General features: G+C 40.3%; 1 protein-coding gene across 25 annotated transcripts in view; it reads left to right on the forward strand.

Annotated features, from left to right (window-relative positions):
- Window positions 1-17,716, forward strand: part of c2cd5 (C2 calcium dependent domain containing 5) — a 127,425-nt gene extending 109,709 nt beyond the window's left edge. For 23 of the 25 annotated variants that reach the window (XM_073066081.1, XM_073066083.1, XM_073066087.1 and 20 more), the window contains 2 exons: window positions 9,924-10,070; window positions 16,277-17,716. In XM_073066081.1, the coding sequence (XP_072922182.1) occupies window positions 9,924-10,070; window positions 16,277-16,405 (276 nt within the window). In that variant the 3' untranslated portion in view covers window positions 16,406-17,716. Of the gene's footprint in view, window positions 1-9,923; window positions 10,071-16,276 lie in introns of those variants that run through there. The other 2 variants (XM_073066102.1, XM_073066103.1) reach the window with 1 other exon arrangement.
- Window positions 17,717-18,385: the final 669 nt, after the last annotated feature.

Consider the following 18,385-nt stretch of genomic DNA (forward strand, 5'->3'; position numbering starts at 1 on the left):
GCATGAAGTGCATCGAGTTGCAGCTGTGTTAAGGAATCGAAGCTGCAACGCTTTGACCTTTGGCTCATATGGGAGACTAAGGAAGTAACAGATAGGAGCTACAGGGAAGTAATCACCATTGAAAGGAGGCAGGTCCCTATATAACTGTCAGGTGAGGGAAAGGGAATAGACAGCCAATACAGGGTACCCCTGTGGTTGTTTCTCTCAGTAACAAGTATACAGCCTTGGATACTAACAGGGAAGCAGCAGTGACCTGGTCTCTGGAACTGAGTCTGGTTCTGTGACTCAGAAAAGAAGGGGTGAGAAGAGTGCATTAGTGATAGGAGATTTCATAATTAGTGGAGCAGAAAGCAGATTCCACCTGCTTGAAAGAGACACCCAGATGGTATGTTGCCTGCCAAGTGCCAGGGTCAGGGATGTCTCAGATCAGGCCCAGGGCATTCTAAAATGGAAAGGTGAACAGCCAGAAGTCATGGTACACATTGGTACCAAGGACATAGGTAGGAAAAGGGAGGATATCTGGAAAAGAGAATATAGAGATTTAGGCAGAAAGCTGAAAAACAGGACCTCCAGGCTAGTAATCTGTGCATTGCTGCCTGTGCCCCATGAATAGGATGATTTGGCAGATGAATGTGTAGCTGAAGAATTGGTGCAAGGGGCAGGGTTTCAGATTTCTGAATCATTGGGATTTCTTCTGGGAAAGGTATGACATGTAAAAAAAAAAGAGGGATGGGTTACACCTGAACCCAAGGGAGATCAATATCCTTGCGGGCAGATTTGCTGGAGCATTTGGGGATGGTTTAAACTAAGTTGGCAGAGGGATGCGAACAGGAGTGATAGGGCTAAGGATGGGGCAGTTGGTGTACAAGTAGATGCAATCTGTAGTGGTACTGTGAGGACGGACAGACAGATAGGGCAAAATTGCAGTCAGTGGAATGAGTTACAGTGTAAAAGGGATACAAAATTAAAAAGAGTGATGGATATAGACTGAAAGTGTTACATTTGAATGCATGTAATATATACGAAATAAAATAGATGATCTTGTGCAGTTAGAGACTGCCAAGTATGATGTTGTGGGCTTCACTGAGTCATGACTGAAAGAAGATTACAGTTGGAAGCTGAACATCCAAGGATACACATTGTATTAAAAGGACAGGTAGGTGGGTGTGGGGGGTGGTGCCTTGTATGACTCTGTTGGTTAAAAATTAAATCAAATCCTTAGAAAGAGGTGACATGGGATCTGAAAATGTAGAATCTTTGTGGGTAGAGTTACTAAACTGTAAGGGTAAAAAGTCCCCAATGGGAGTTATATACAGACCTCCGAACTGTAGCCAGGATGTGGCCTACAAATTAAAATGGGAGATAGAAAAAGCATGTAAAAAGGGCAATGTTGCAATAATCATGGGGATTTGAATATGCAAGTACGTTGATTGGGACAATCTAGTTGGTGCTAGATCCCAAGAGAGGGAATTTGTAGAAAGCATACAAGATACCTTTTTCAAGTAGCTTGTGATTGAACCCAGCAGGGGAATGGCAACTCTAGATTAAGTGTTATGTAATGACCTAGATTTGATTAGGAAGCTTAAAGTAAAGGTACCTTTAGGAGGCAGTGATCATAATATGATAGAATTCACCCTGCAGTTTAAGAAGGAGAAGCTAAATTGGATTTATCAGTATTACATTGGAGTAAAGGGAATTGTAGAGGCATGAAAGAGGTGCTAGCCAAAGTTGATTGGAAGGGGTCATTAGTAGGGATGATGGCAGAACAGCAACGGCTGATGTTTCTGGGGGAAATTCGGAAAGTGTAGGAAAGAAGCATTCCAATCATGAAGAAGTATTCTAAAGGGAGGATGAGGCAACTGTGGCTGACAAGAAAGGTCAAAACAGCATAAAAGCAAAACAGAGGGCATATATTATAGCAAAAGTTAATAGGAAGGTAGAGGATTGGAAAGCATTTAAAAACCAACAGAAGACAACTAAAGAGCCATGAAGAGAGAGAAGGTGAAATATGAAGGGAAGCTATCCAATAAATAAAAGAAGATACAAAGTTGTTTTTCAGATATATAGGGAGTAAAGGAGAGATGAGAATAGACATCGGACTGCTGGGAAATAATGCTGGAGAGGTACTAATGGGGGATAAAGAAATGTCAGAGGAACTTAAGTATTTTGCATTCGTCTTCAGTATATCAGAAAAACGAGAGTGTCAGGGCAGAAGTGAGTGTGGTTGCTATTACTAAGGAGAAGGTGCTTGGGAAACTGAAAAGTCTGAAGGTAGATAAGTCAGATGGACCACCCCCCATGGTTCTGAAAGAGGTTGCTGAAGAGATTGTGGAGGCACTAGTAATGATGCTTCAAGAATCACTAGATTCTGGAACGGTTCTTAACTAGAAAATTGCAAATATCATTCTCTTTAAGAAGGAAGGGAGGGAGGCAGAAGAAAGGAAATTATAGGTCAGTTAGCCTTTCTTCAGTGGTTGGAAAGATTCTGGAATGTATTATTAATAATGACATTTTGCGGTACTTGGAGGCACAGGAAAATGGGCCATTGTCAAGCGTGGTTTTCTAAAGGGAAAATCCTGCCTGACAAATCTGTTGGAATTCTTTGAGGAACTAACAGGCAGGATAGACAAGGGAGAGTTAGTGGATGTTATTTGTTTTGGATATTCAAAAGGCCTCTGTCAAACTGCCACACTTGAGGCTGCTTAACAAAATAAGAGCCCATGTATTACAGGAAAGGTGTTGACTGGCAGGAGGCAAAGAGTGGGAATAAAGAAGGCCTTTTCTGACTGGTTGCCAGTGACTAGTGCTGTTCTGCAGGGGTCGATGTTGGGACCACTTCTTTTCACATTGTATGTCAATAATTTGGATGAAGGAATTGAAGGCTTTGTGGCCAGCTTTGCAGATGATATGAAGATAGGTGGAAGGGCACATAGTGTTGAGGAAGCAGGGTGTCTGCAGAAAGACATAGATTGGGGGAACGGGCAAAGAAGGGGCAGATTAGATATAATGTAGGGAAGTGCAAGGTAATGCACTTTGGCAGAAGGAATAAAGGTATGGACTGTTTTGTAAATGGGGAGAAAACTCAAAAATTGGTTGCAAAGGGACTTGGGAGCCCTTTTGCAGGTTGAGTCAGTGGTAAGGAAGGCAAATGCAATTTTAGCATGAATTTCAAGAGGATGAGAATACGAAAGCAGTGATGCAGTGCTGAGGCTTTATAGCACATTGATCAGACCACACTTGGAGTAATGTGAGCAGTTTTGGGCACCCTATCTAAGAAAGTATGTGCTGGCATTAGGGCGAGACCAGAGAAGGTTCACAAAAATTATCCCAGGAATGAAAGGGTAAATGTATGAGAAGCGTTTGATGGCTCTGGGCCTTTCCTCGTTGCAATTTAGAATAATAATATTTATATTGCACCTTTCATACATTAAGATGCAGGTTCAAAGTGCTTTAGAATGTAAGAATAAATCAATATAGTGATAAAGTATGAAACAATTAGAAATTGTAAGTAAAGACGAACATTATAGAGAATAAAATGTAATCAGCTATAACAAATTATATAATCAACATCAACAGGCATTAAGTAATCCTCTAAGTAGGCCAAATTAAGAAAGTAGGTTTTTAGAAGTGTTTTGAAACGTTCCACAGTACTAGCTCGACGTATCTGAGTCGGTAGAGTATTGTAGATTTTTGGTGTGTAAAAGCAAAAGACTGCATCACCAAGTTTTTATATACTTGGCTCTAGGAACACTAAGCAAATCAGAATTCGCAGATCTAAGATCATGGTTAGTGATGTAAGGGGATAGACACTCCCAAGATATACGGATGAGCTGGATTATTCATAGCCTCATGTGCAGTTAAGACTATTTTAAAATTGAATGAGGAGGGATCTCATTTGAAACCTATTGAACATTGAAAGTCATGGATAGAGTGGATGTGGAGAGGATGTTTCTTGTAGTGGGGGAGTCTAGGACCAGAGGACACAGCCTCAGAATTGAGGAATGTCCATTAAGAACAGAGATGTGGAAAAATGTCTTTAACCAGAAGGTAGTGAGTCTGTGGAATTCTTTTCCACAGGCGTATTTAAGGTGGAGTTTAATAGATTCTTGATTAATCAGAGCATCAAAAGTTACATAGAGAATGGTGTTGAGAGGGATAATAAATAAGCCACGATGGAATGACAGAGCAGACTCGTGGGACAAATGGCTTAATACTGCTCTTCTGTCTTATGGTCTATAGTCTTCTTGTTAGGAACATTTAACCTACTTAGTGGTTAAAATACAATGCTCCTCTTTCTACAGTTTCTTCTTTCAAATGTTACTTTGAGTGTTGCTGGAAGTTTTATTACCCTTTTATTAGTGTTGCTTATTGGCATTTTTATAATTGAAGTATTCGAAGTAATAGAAAGTATGTGCCGCGGAAAAAAACCTGATAAACAAAAGAGAGTCAAAGCCATCCTGAACTGTCTTGTCACTCCCCCTCTTTTTTCCTTCTTTTTCTGTCCCAACTAATCTTTTTCTTTCCTCCTCATCACTTTTTTCCTCCCTTTCTCCCCTTCTCTCTCCCTTTAGCTCTGAAGGTTGTCAGGTATCCTGGTGTAGAATTTGCCCAGCATACAGCCACAAGTAATTAGATAAGCCAATCAAATGTTATTGTTCATCACAGGCATATTGAATACAAAGCAAGGATGTTATATTTTGGTTATTGTTGGGTATTCCTGAGCTCAGAGCTGAACTATTGAGCAAGTTGAGAAGGTGAACTAGACTAATACTCGGAATGGGAACATTGACATATGAATATAGGTAAGACAAGCTAAGTATCCACTGGAATTCCAAAGAGTGATGGGCTTCTTGAAGCAGATAAAGTCAGGAGTTTTGACAGAGTGGCTATGAAATGACTAAATAGGAGAACAAAATCATCCTTTTAAAACTGATTAGGAAAAATCTTTCTGTTGTATTTAGAACTGTTTTCCTCAAATGATGATGGCAGCAAAATCCATTTAATATTGTTATGGCAGAGAAGGATGGATTTTTGATGATCAAGGGAGTTAATGATTGACAGGTCATGTTGGAATGGAAATATTTGGATCTATCATTATGATAGAGCAGTCTTGAAGGAGTCAGTGACTTACCCCTGCACCTATTTTGTTTGTTAACACTGGCAGAATATTCAAAGATCATCTTTATAAATATCAATCTGTTGGGACAGTAATAGCTGCCTCTGAGCCACAGGGTTGAGGGTTCAATCCAACCCTCGAGTGCTTTCTATGTGGAAATCTGCACCTTCTCTCCATGACTGCAATTGTTTCTGCCCAGTGCATTGGTTTCCTTCTGACCCTTAAGTTTCTGTAAATTGTCCATGAGTGTAGATAAGTGGCAAAGAGAACACAAGAGGAATTTGTCAACATGAGAGGGAATAGTTTGCAGAGTTATGTGGAAAATGAGGAGTAGAGGAATGGATTTGCTCTGTTGGTAGCTGGCATGGATCAAAAGACCATATGGCTTCCTATGTTGTACTAAGTAACCAACTAACTAAAAAGCACTACTGCTCCAGAGCAACACAAACTGCTTTGACATGCACTGATTATTTTGGTTTTTGAATACCACCAACTCAAAAGTTGCAAGCAGAAAACAATTGGAAAGTGTTTTGGTTTCTTAGTATGTGTGATCTTTTTAATTCTGCATTTGTATTACTTCTTTTAATATAGGATAATATCACACAATAAATAAGTAGGATAGATGAATGGAGGTACACTTATGAGTAGGAGGACGGGGAGGTGTAAATTTAGAACTAGATGAATATGATAGATAAATAGAAACAGTTTGCTAGATGGATGAATATACTGTAAATAAATGAATTTTGGATGTAGATAATGATGTAAGACCATAACACTTAGGAGCAGAGTTAGGTCATTCGGGCCATTGCATCTGCTCTACCATTCCATTACAACTGATATTAGCCCTCTCAAACTATTTCTTGTGTTTTCACCCAGGATTCTTTGACACCGTTACTAATCAAGAACCTATCAACCTCCATTTAAAAATGCTCAATAACTTGGCTTCCCCAGTCATCTGTGGCAATGTATACCACAGATTACCCTCCCTCTGGCTAAACAAATTCCTCCACATCTCTGTTCATCTCTTTACTGTGGTAAAGATCCCTTAGTTCTAGAACTTTTAAGCATTCTTATTTGCTTTTTTGAACATAGTTAGATGTTTCATGTTATCGGTCACTTGTAATTTAACTGTGCATGGGGACTTTGCTCAGCCTTAATGTAATGATGTTGCATATTGGGAGGAAGTCAGTGTTGGTTGAAATCCAGGTACAAATGTTCTGCTCTATTTATAAAGGAATGTACTTACTCTCAAGTTGTTCATATTGCATCCCTCCAGTATGAGTTCTCTATTTTTCAATTCAGCTGCTGCGTGTAGTCAATTTTCAATGTCTGAAAGAAAATTTTAATGGTGCCAAGCCAAGCAGGAGGAGAAAAAGAAACCAGGATGAAGAAGTGGGTTTTGAGAAGGAATGTACTGAAGAGGAAGTAGGAAGAATTATCAGAACCAATGACAAGAACAAAATTAAAGAGAACCTCCAATTTGTATCTATCACATGTCAATATTCTTGCTGGTGTTGGGACTACTGTAAATTAGTTGTTGAAATGGATAGAACTTTGAATATTAAAACGCACATCAATAGTAGTGCTGCAGAAAACACTGGAGATGCTCAGCAGGTCAAATTGATAACTGGAGCGAGAGACAGATTTAACATATCATGTTAGAACTGGGAAAGAGATAAAGTTGCTGAGAAATTTCTGAGCATATGGGTTGAATAAAGTGATAGGGTGATGCCAGATCAGATGTGTTAATTGGGCCAATTAGCTTCTTTATTTGTCGTATGTGTTACAAACATGGCCAGCAAGAAAGACTCTGTGCATAGGGAAAGAGGACCTGAGCTAAATATCATGGTTGGAGGAGATTGAGACAGTCAGAAAATATTTTAAGTATTGTGAGCAGTTTTGGGCTCCATATATAAGAAAGGATGTGCTGGCATTGGAGAGGGTCTAGAGGAGGTTTATCAGAAAGATCCTGGGAATGAAAGAGTTGACGTACGAGAATCATTTGATGGCTCTGGGCCTGTACTCACTGGGGTTTATTTACTTACCGATCGAGATGCAGTGTGGAACAGGCCCTTCCAGCCCTTCAAGGTGCCTTGCTGAGCAATCCTCAATTTAACCCTAGCCTAATCAAGGACAATTTGCAGTAACCAATTACCATACCAATATGTCTCTGGACAGTAGAAGGAAATGAGAGCACCCAGAGAAAACCCACACACTCATCAGGGATGACGCACAAACTCCTTACAGATGACTTCGGAATTGGACTGTGGTGCCCTGAGCTGTAATAGTTCTGCTTTAATCACTATGCTACCATGGTGCTCATGGGGAAGGGATCTCATTCAAACCTACCAAGTATTGCAAGATTGATAGGTTCTTGATTAGTAAGGGTGTCAAAGGTTATGGGGAGAAGTCAGGAGAATGGGATTGAGAGGGATAATAAATCAGTCATGATCGAATAGTGGAAAAGACTTGATGGGCTGAATGGCCTAATTCTGCTTTGTCTTATTGTCTTATGGTAAGCTTAAAGGGATGGCATTAGACTTTTATTTCCGGGTTAAGATTAATTCAGTTTGGATTGCTTTGTCCTTAGTGAAATTAGTCTGGAAACAGATGTTTACATCTTGATACACTGTAACTCAAATGTGTAGCCTGTCACGCTGGGTTCTACTCATCAACTAAGCTTCACTGCAGTGTCTGGAAATAGATTGTGAAGGCTGTTTGAATTTTGGTGTTTGATTATCCTGTCTTGTTTGTGTGCTGTATAGAACTCTTTACTGAAGCCATCAGGAAGGACAAGAGCACAAGAAGGGTGATGTTGCCAGGCAGTGGAGGGACTCAAGTGAAAACCTCCCTGTACATGGATGATATCACCATCTTCTGCTCAGATCCGAGGTCAGTTCTCAGATTGATCAGCATCTGCAACCAGTTTGAGTTGGCATTAGGGGCCAAGGATAACTGCACAAAGATAGAAGCCACGCTCTTCGGCAACTTGCCTGACAATCCAGTGTCCCCTTCACCATCAGGTCCTATTACTTAAAGGTGCTGCTGATCTGGTTTGGAGGGGTCAAGGCATGGCTCCATTGTCATGCAGTGTCCCATTCTGCTGGAGATTGCCACACTACCTGTCCTTCATTGAAAAGTTCTTTCAGACCTTGGACCATAAAGCCAACAGGCAGTGGTCAGCACAGAACATCCTGCAGATACTTCAGAAGGACTTGATGGACACAGTGTGGGGGTTTCCTGAGCAGACCATCTAGCAAAACACCTCATTGCCAGGAATCACCAACAGACGCCAAGACCTTGCCTGGCTGGGTTAATGAGAGGAGCCCTCCCAATCAGATCTTTCCTGCATGCCTGGAGCATCATCCCTACAGCCCGATGTGGACTTCACGGACTATGGGTTTGCTGTGAGATTCTGAAGAAAGATGAGGTGTCATGTTTCATTGAAAGCAGCTGCATAACAGAGGACTGTCTAATCTATGGGCTATTCCCAGGGACACACATGGAAACAAACTTCAAGTTCTGCTGGCAGATCATCAATTTGGTGAAAAATACTCTTTGCTCGTTACGAAACTTGTTGGTCTACCAGCACATGGAGATGTCTGTGGAAGATTGCTGCCAACTGGAATATTCCAGCTGTTGGAGTATGTGCTGAGGGACGCACTGAAGTTTGGTACGGCCACTGCAAGGGCTTGGTGGGGAAGGACTGGAGAGGAAGGGGCTGGGTAGTGGGAGGAAGCCCTTCAGTTATTGAAGTAATTGGTGTACCACCCCAGAGTGCCAAGTGAGTGGCAGCAGTGCTATTAATGTGTATGTAAAGAATGAAAAAGGCTTTGAATGTTTTACTCCTGCGAATAATTTTTTTGGTGGTTGATCATGGGTGTTTGCCAAGCTCAGTCAGTATCATTGGTGATTGAAGTTACTTACTTGCTGAAAAGTAGGAAATTTGTCAAACAAATTGCACTCTCTCTAAAGTACATGTGATTATGTGATAAAGACCAGACAATTAATTGAATTTTTTTTAATTGGTTTTAATTGAATTCGATTGACTGGAGCTACCCCACTGTATTTCTAGTTATGATATGCAAACTTGTATGACCATTGAGAAAACCGATGGGACTTGAGTTTTGTGTTTCATTTGAGTTGACAGCACCTCCTAGGACTGAAGCCTAACATTCCTTCAATACTGCACTGCAGTGTCAGCCATAATCTTTATTTCATTTCCTCAGGCTGAGATTTAAACTCTCAAATTTTTCCACAAAGACAAGAGTGACTTCAGTCACACATAAAGGTAAACCTATGTGCAAGGCCAGTTGTTTGCAGCACTTTCAGCTTTCAGTTTAGTAGCAGGGCATCATTGACTGGAATAACAATATTTGGGGTACATTAGTTGTAGTTCTCTAATTACATTACCCAAGAACGAAAACTAGCAAAGTAGCATGATTCCCTTTCCTTCTGGGAATCATAAAGGAAGGTACATTAAATAAAGAATAGGGGACTTTACCCAATTCCTCGTGTACAAAAATTGTCTAAAACTGAGCATATTTTATAAACCATAAATAAATGGAGGTAAAAGGCATCCAGTTTCAAAATAAGAGATAGCTTGTTGTGAAGAAGCATGAAATCAGATTTTATTTCTTTGAAGTATGAACACACTGAAGAATTTGTTGCATTGAATTTCTTCTCCTGGAATGTTGTTTAAAATTCCTTGCTTCAGATAACTTTATTAAGTAGTGTGTCTGAAAGGCAGTTATGTCATGGCATTTGGTGAAAATTTTAATTTTGAAAGTGTTTTCATTTCTCTTAGGAAGGAGGAGTTAGTGGGTTCCTTCATGCTTTCATTGCTGAAGTATTTGCTATGGTGAGGGCCCATGTTGCTGCTCTTGGTGGAAATGCGGTCGTGTCTTACATCGTGAAACAGTGTGTGTTTATGGAAAATCCCAACAAAAATCAGGTTTGTACTCGTCTCTGGGGGAGAAAAACAATTGTGTAATCATAATCCGAAGCATTTCCCATTGTTAATGGAACACCTACGGTCAAGCCATGAGTGATTAAATGTCACTTACTCTAACTTGTATTCAAAATGAGCAAGGGTTCCTGGCCTAAAAATCAACTCACTTAGAACGGTGTTTTTTGTGCACGAAATCATTTTCAGCAAGAACTGAAATGATAGTGGAAATTGCACAAAGACCAGGGTATTTGGTCAGTACCTTGCTGTTGATTCAGTAATGCACCACAGACAAAGAACAAGCATGTGGTGTCCAGTGCATTCTTGTTTGTTCCTTCTTAAATTTCAGCCCATAATCTATGCTGGATATTGTAGCACCTGTGAAGGATTCTTCTGTGTGGTGTAAAGAACATTTCAGGCAACACCGGATGCACAACTCTGGTAGATCACTAATCACCTGGCTCCCCTTGGATCCCCAGCCTCCCAGAGCTTGCTAACTCTGCCCAGTTTACCTCCCCACTCACTGCACTCTAATGGCTACCAGTCATTACGCACCTCCTCAGTTCACACCTCCAATGCCAACCTCTTCTACTAACTCCCATCATTTACGTCCTCCAACCTTTCTTACCCCACTGCCCACTGTTACCAAAGTCATTTTGCATTCCTGACTTGCTCATGTCATGTCCAGTGGTACTAGAAAAATTGTTATCCTGCTCCAAATTACTAGAGTACCAAAGCTACTTTGGTTAGTAATCCAGCCCTTCCACCAACTGCCAAGACAATGGCCTGATTTACAATCCTACTCAGTCTGTCTTCTCGTCTCTCATCTGGCAAAAAAAATGAGGAGCAAACTGAAAGACCACATGGAGTTGGCGTTTGAAGTATTGGACAATTTATTAAAGCCTGTGCACCAGTCAAAGCTGATTTACCCAAGTGTGAATATAGTACACCTTTTACATTCTCAGTTTGCAAGATTATCTAGATACTAATTAACAGTAGAACTCAGTTTTACTGTTTACTAGATGCTAGTTACAGAAAGACTTAAGTAACAGACAAGATCCTGATTACAGAATATAATGATTATCCATAAGTCTAACTTGGTTAACAGGAAGCTCAGTTTTCTATTACAACAGTGGGTGCATGCTACAACATAATTAATTAAGTTCCTGAACCTTGGTGATGTTCCAGTCCATGTCTCTACTTTTAGGCTTGGTGTGCAGGCGGTTTCCTATTAGCATAATTCACATCCCTATGTGTTAGTTATTAGCCCTCAGTATTGTTTTTAACCCTATCATGTGGTCTCACTCAGACACTCTTACTCTATCATTGTCATTTCACTTGTGGTTTTTTAATAAAAATAGCAGGTCAGGCAGCATCTGTGGAAATACAAAAAGTCATGTTTCAGGCACGAAACTTGTCAGACTGAGAAAGTAAGAACACAGCTTAGTCTAGATAATGGAGAAGTGTTGGAGTACAATTGGTACAGAGGAAATGCCTCTGATAGGATGAAATAATGTGCCCCAGCAAGGTCAGAATTTAAAATCAGAGGAGAGGAATAGCAGGCAAAAACGTTTGGTCCTGATACAAAAAGAACTAAAGTGAGTGTGTAGAATGCCCTACCAGGATGGTGGTAGAGGCAATTAGGGATACGTAAGAAACTCTTAGAAAAGCACATGGATGATAGAAAAATGGAGGGTTATGTAGGAGGGAATGGTAGATTGATTTTAGAACAGGTTAAAAGGTTGGCGCAGCATCACGGGCCAAGTGTCTGTACTGTGCTGTAATGTTCTATGTTCTCTGGAAGAGCCTATTATCTAAAGCAACACACAAAAAACTGGAGGAGCGGCCAGATGAAGGGTCTCAACTCTTGATATCGATTGTGTATTTCCCTCCATTGATGGTACCTGGCTTAACTGAGCTCCTCCAGTGCTTTTGGTGTTGCGTCAGATTGGTAAATTGATTTATTGTTGTCATATGTTCTGAGATACAGTAAAAAAAACTTAGCAGCTTTGTTTTGTATGCCAACCATACAGATCATTTCATTACAGCAGTGCATTAAGGTTAGTGCAAAGAGAAAACAATAACAAAATGCAGAATAGAGGTATGAGAGAGTACAGCTAGAGGGTAATATGCAACATCTTAATGAGGTAGATAGTGATGTCAAGAGTCTAACTTACTGTACAGTAGTCTCATGCAACAGGATGGAATCTGTCCTTGAACTTGGTGCATGTGCTTTCAGTCTTTTACCATCTCTTATGTTATTTAGAGTTGAAGAAATCATTAGGGAATTAAAGTAGAAGGCAACTAGAAGCATTGAATAACACCTGCAGTGCTCAGCAAAGCGATTCAGATCTGCATTTGGTTTTTCTAGTGCAGAGGAGAAACTGTCCCTTCAAAGCTACGTCATTTTACCCCATTGGAGAAATTCCCTTTGTTCAAGCTAATGCCCTCCCTCACCATCTCTGCCACATAAATTTTTCTACTTATCACAGTTCTGATGAAGGGTCTTGGACCAGAAACCTTCACTAACCCTAGCCTAATCACAGAACAATTTATAACGACCAATTAACCAATTAAGTCTTTGGCCTGTGGAAGGAAACCAGAGCACCTGGAAAAAAATCCAGATGGTGTCAGAATTGAACTCCGATGCCCCAAGCTATAATAGCTTAATGCTAACTGCTATGCTGTCTGATCTCCTGACTTTTCCCCAGTGCTTTCTGCTTTTATTTCAGATTTTCAATACTTCAGCTTCTTTGCTCTTCATGCACTTTTTTAACCACTATGAATCCCCAGGCAGCTGACTCCACCCGAGCTCAGTATTGACACCAACATAGAATTTTCCCAACCAACAAACTACTCCCTTGCCCATCTTCCTCCTTGTCTTTTTTCCGATGCCTGTTTTCTCCTTGTACTTCGCACTATTGGAGTGCTTTAACTGTGCAAATTGTTGTGACTAACTGAAACTGAGGCACATGGAAGCCATACTAGGGAATATAAAAGGTTTATTCACACAGCAAACTCTCCTGACACATTTTCGTACTTCAACACAAAGATAACAGTACACTGTTTACATTCACATAATCCTGAAGGAAATCAGCAGGTCAGGCTAGATCCATGGAAATAAACAAACAGTTGACGTTTTGGGCCAAGGCCCTTGTTCAGGATTAGATAAGAAAGGGGAAGACACCAGAATAAAAAGGTGGGGGGGGGGGCAGAGAAGAAGGCTAGCTAGAAGCTGATTGGTGATGCCAGGTGGGTAGGAAAGGTAAAGGGCAGGAGGTGAAGGAATCTGACAGGAGAAAGGGAAGGAGGAGTGATCCCAGAAGAAGGTGATAGGCAGTGAAAAAAGGTAAGAGGCCAGAATGGGGAAATAGAAGAAGAGAGGAGGAGGAGGAAATCAAGTTTTTTTTGACTGGCAGGAGAAATCGATATTCAAGTCATCAGGTTGGAGGCTACCCAGACTGAATATAAGGTGTTGATCCCACGACCCTGAGGGTGGCCTCATTGTAGCACAAGAGGAGGCCATGGACCAACATGTCAGAACAGGAATTGGAATTAAAATGTTGGGCCACCAGGAAGTTCCACTTCTGGCAGATGAAGCAGAGGAGCACAACGAAGTGGTCCCCAATTTACTATGGGTCTCAGCAATGTAGAGGAGACCCCATCAGGAGCACTGGACCCAATAGAGGACCTTGGCAGAATCACGGTGAGGTGTTGCCTCACCTGGAAGGACTGTTTAGGGCCTTGAATGGAGATGAAGGAGTAGGTAAATGGACAGGTGCAGCACATTGGTCGCTTTCAAGGATGAGTGCTGAGCAGGACAAATGGACAAGGGAATTACAGAGGGAGTGATCCCTGTGGAAAGTTGGAAGGAGTTGTTTAGTAGTATGATTAAAAAATTGACCAGTTTCATCTGTTTAACATTTTGAATATTGTTAGGTAAATTTTACAGATTAAATGTTTAACAATGGTAGCACATTCCAACTAGCAGAACGCCTTGAATATTCAATGTTGATGTCTGTTCCAACAGCCTCTGAACGCAAACTCTGGACACCCAAAATACAGTGCCTATAAAAAAGTATTCACCCACCTTGGAAGGTTCCAGTTTTGATTGTTTTACAACATTGAATCATAATGAATTTAATTTGGCTTGACGCAGATCAACCGAAAAGACTCTTTTGTGTCAAAGTGAAAACAAATTTCTGCAAATTGGTCTAAATTTATTACAATTATTAAAAATAATTGATTGCATTATTACTCACCCTCTTCAAGTCAGTATTTAGTAGATCCATCTTTAGCAGCAATTACAGCCTTGATTGTTGAGGACAGCGTTGACAGTAGAGGAAGGGAATCCCCTTTCTTTCAAAAAAGGACATCTCCTTCATTTTAAGATGAAAAGCCTCTTCCTGAGAGCAGATTCCTTCAATGCTGCCCTCAACTGCATTTCTTTCATTTCACGCACGTCTGCTCTTACCCCGTCTTCCCGCCACCCTACCAGGGATAGGGTTCTGCTTGTCCTCACTTATCACCCCACCAGCCTCCACGTCCAGCACATAGTTCTGCTACCACTTCCACCATCTCCAATGGGATTCCACCACCAAGCACATCTTTCCCTTCACCCCACTTTCTGCTTTCCACAGGGATTGCTTCCTACACAACTCCCTTGTCCATTCGTCCTTCCTCACTGATTTCCCTCCTGGCACTTACCCTTGCAAGTGGAACAAGTGCTACACCTGCCCCTACGCCTCCTCCCTCACTACCATTAAGGGCCTCAAACAGTCCTTCCAGGTGAGGCGACATACAACAAGTGCTACACCTGCCCCTACGCCTCTTCCCTCACTACCATTAAGGGCCTCAAACAGTCCTTCCAGGTGAGGCGACATTTCACCTGTGAGGCTGTTGGGGTCATGTACTGTGTCCAGTGCTCCGGGTATGGGCTCCTGTATATCAGTGAGACCGACATAGATTGGGAGACAGCTTCGCTGAGCACCTACGCTCCATCTGCCAGAAAAAGTGGCCACCCATTTTAATTCCACTTCCCATTCCCATTCCGATATGTCTGTCCATGGCCTCCTCCACTTTGGTAATGAGGTCACACTTAGATTGGAGGAAAAACGGCTTATATTCCGTTCAGGTAGCCTCCAACTTGATGGCATGAACATCGATATCTTGAACTTCCGGTAATGCCCCCCCCCCCCCCCACCTCTCCTTCACCATTTCGCATACCCTTTTCCCTCTCTCATCTTATCTCCGTGCCTGCCCATCAACTCCCTCTACTGCTTCTCACCCCTTTTCTTTCTTCCATGGCCTTCTGTCTCTTTCACCAATCAACTTCCAAGCTCTTTACTTCATCCCTCCCCCTTCAGATTTCACCTATCACATTGTGTACCTCTCTCCCCTCATCCCACCTTTTAAATCTACTCCTCAGCTTTTTCTCCAGTCCTGCTGAAGGGTTTTGGCCCGAAACATCGACTGTACTTTTTTCCATAGATGCTGCCTGGGCTGCTGAGTTCCTCCAACATTTTGTATGTGTTGATTTTTTTAACTGAGACTAACAACTTTATATAGCCAAGAGTATTAGATAAGGATCAAGAATCAACTTTTGATTCTGATATACATTTATATGTATTATGAAATGGCTTTGGTGTGTTGGTACTACATGCAACAAAAACTGATAACTTTCAACAATTATACAGAATAATGAATTATATAAAATAAAGTTAGAAGTGGAGGAATGGAATAAATTGTGCATAAATACGTAAATGCCAGCATGCATTTACAATGTAAACAGCATTATAAAAAGTGTTTACGGTGCAGTGAAGTGACAGGGGTAATAGACAAAGGGGGGGTGGGGGAGCTAACTAGAATAGCTGGATTAGATTAACTGCCTAGGTAAAGAAACTTTTAAGATGGTATGAAGTTTGTCCATAAATTAATTTGAAGTCCACTTCTGTAACAGTTCAATTGGGGATTGCTGGGCAGCACAGTACCAAGGCTCTACTCTGTGCTGTATCTCTAAACAATGGGCTGAAGAACTACTGTTCCTGCAGTCAAACAGGTTTTAAAGAACATGTGAGGAGGGAACTAAGGTAGACTTAAGTAAACTTACTATTTCCAACACTGATTTTTATAAAGTTGTTTGAAAAGCCCATCATTATGAAGTGTTCATTAAACAAAGTTGAATGAATATTTGTTGCCTTCTATCTCACCAGGCGCAGTGCCTTATCAATGTAAGTGGTGATGCTGTGAACTTCGTTAAAGATTCTGATGCGGAATATGCGTCTTCTCAGGCACAAGGATGTGGTTCACAGACAGGCAATGGTAGCGGAGATGTCACATGAAACTGGTACAGACTAATCACTGCTCTAGGTTCATGCGCTTCAGGGGCTTTTTATCTGCATCTCAGTCAGATTGACCATTATCCTGAATAGAATATTTACATAACCATGGAATTACCAATTGCATCTTCCAAATGGTCTGAATGATTTCACATCTAGTCTTTGATATATGTTCTGCTAGGAAGGGCTGTAATTTTCCTTGGCCCTTTATGATCTGAAGCTTTAACTGAGAGATTAACATGTTCTCTAAAATTGTAAAGTTTAGAAGACATTCCATAGGAACTGGAATAAATTAAAGCAATTCTTTTTCTGTTACAAACATGTCTTCTTAAATCTATGATTAAAGTCTGAATGTCAAGACCAAACTGAAAAGTGCATGAAATTGAAAATGGTACTAGAGTGTACTTTAAGCCAATGTCTACCTGTAAAACTGGATGTTCATTTACCACCATTGTTATTTGTAGTTTAAAAGGCAGCTCTCACTGGAAACTAGTGGAAAAAAGTGCCACAAACAAAATGCTAATATCAACATGAAGAGTTCTATGTCAGTATGGCTTTTATCTCTGTACTTGTGTAAAAAGAGTCAAGACATGTCTCCAAAAGTTACATGTTTCTCATTTTGACGTAGATTGTGTAACTGAGAAAATGTAAGATTTTAGAATACATAAACTCATTTGTGATTACAACAAATGGGACTGTATAAATCTGCAATAAAATGTATTTTTATAAATTCTCCAGTTAGAACTGCAAGAAAAAGTATTTAAAATATTCCTAACTTGTAACCTGTAAAATTTCAAAACCAGAGTACATAGTGGGCAATTGAATTTTTTATTTTGAATTTAATCTGTATTTGAAGACTTGAATGTACAGAACTCTTCTGTTGTATGAGTTTCAACAATTCACTTGCTTTGCACACCTGAAATGCATGTAAAACAAAATTCACCATTAAAAAAACATTTTGCAGATTGTAAACTAAAACAAGGAAGAGCATGTAAGAAATAGTACTCTTAACTTCTCTGGGAAATGGTTCATGAATATTTATGAAGTTTTCCAGTCAATGCTGGTGACCATATGTTTTTAAATCTTATTTAATTGAGTACAGTGCTAGTTGGTACAATGTTTGCACTTTGTTATATATAAGTGTAAGATGTGCTTAACTTCTACTGCTCTACTGAATAATACTAAATCTGAATAGAGTTACTTCCTACATTATGTTTAATCAACATCATATACCAAAATATATTTGGCATTTGGATAATTATGCAAGCAAGTACTTGTGGGATTCAGCTTTTCAAATAAATTTCTGCATCATAACCACCTGTTAAAACTGTTGTTTTTAATTACAAACCAGAGTCATATGTCAAAGACAATGCCTGTACGTACATCAGTTTAGCAAAGGGTGAGCTAGCTTTCTTGCTGGGTCACACAGAAGCTGTAATTGGGAATAGGGCTTTATTCACACAACAAACTTTTTCCTTCAGGAAAGAGTGCAAGAGAATCTCACAGTGGTTTATACTTCACAGAACAATGCACGATTAACTAGCGTTTCAATTGCAATAATCACCTACTTAACTTCAACATCTGATATATAGTCAGATAGTTTCACAGAATTACATATTTACAATGGTTGCGCATCCAACTAGCAGAATACTTATGAATATTCAAAATTGTTACCTGTTCTATAGCCTCTGCACACAAATTCCAGACGCCCTTTTGTTACAGTGTTGTTGGATAGCTTCATGAATATGCAACTCAACAGAATAATAACAAAACAGACCTATCCTGACTGTGCATTAAGTGAATACACCTTTAACAATGTGCTATACAGGGGATGGTCACTTAATGATTTCATTCTGAAGTTTTCAGTCATCACTGATTAACATGAACATTCATCTATCATCTTCCTCTATGTGGTTTCAATGGGACAGAATCAGAATATCCCACACCCAAAGACTGGTTTTACTAGTTACAGTAGCTCTAAAT

The sequence above is a fragment of the Hemitrygon akajei genome, chromosome 14, assembly GCF_048418815.1.
Source record: "Hemitrygon akajei chromosome 14, sHemAka1.3, whole genome shotgun sequence".
NCBI lineage: Eukaryota > Metazoa > Chordata > Chondrichthyes > Myliobatiformes > Dasyatidae > Hemitrygon > Hemitrygon akajei.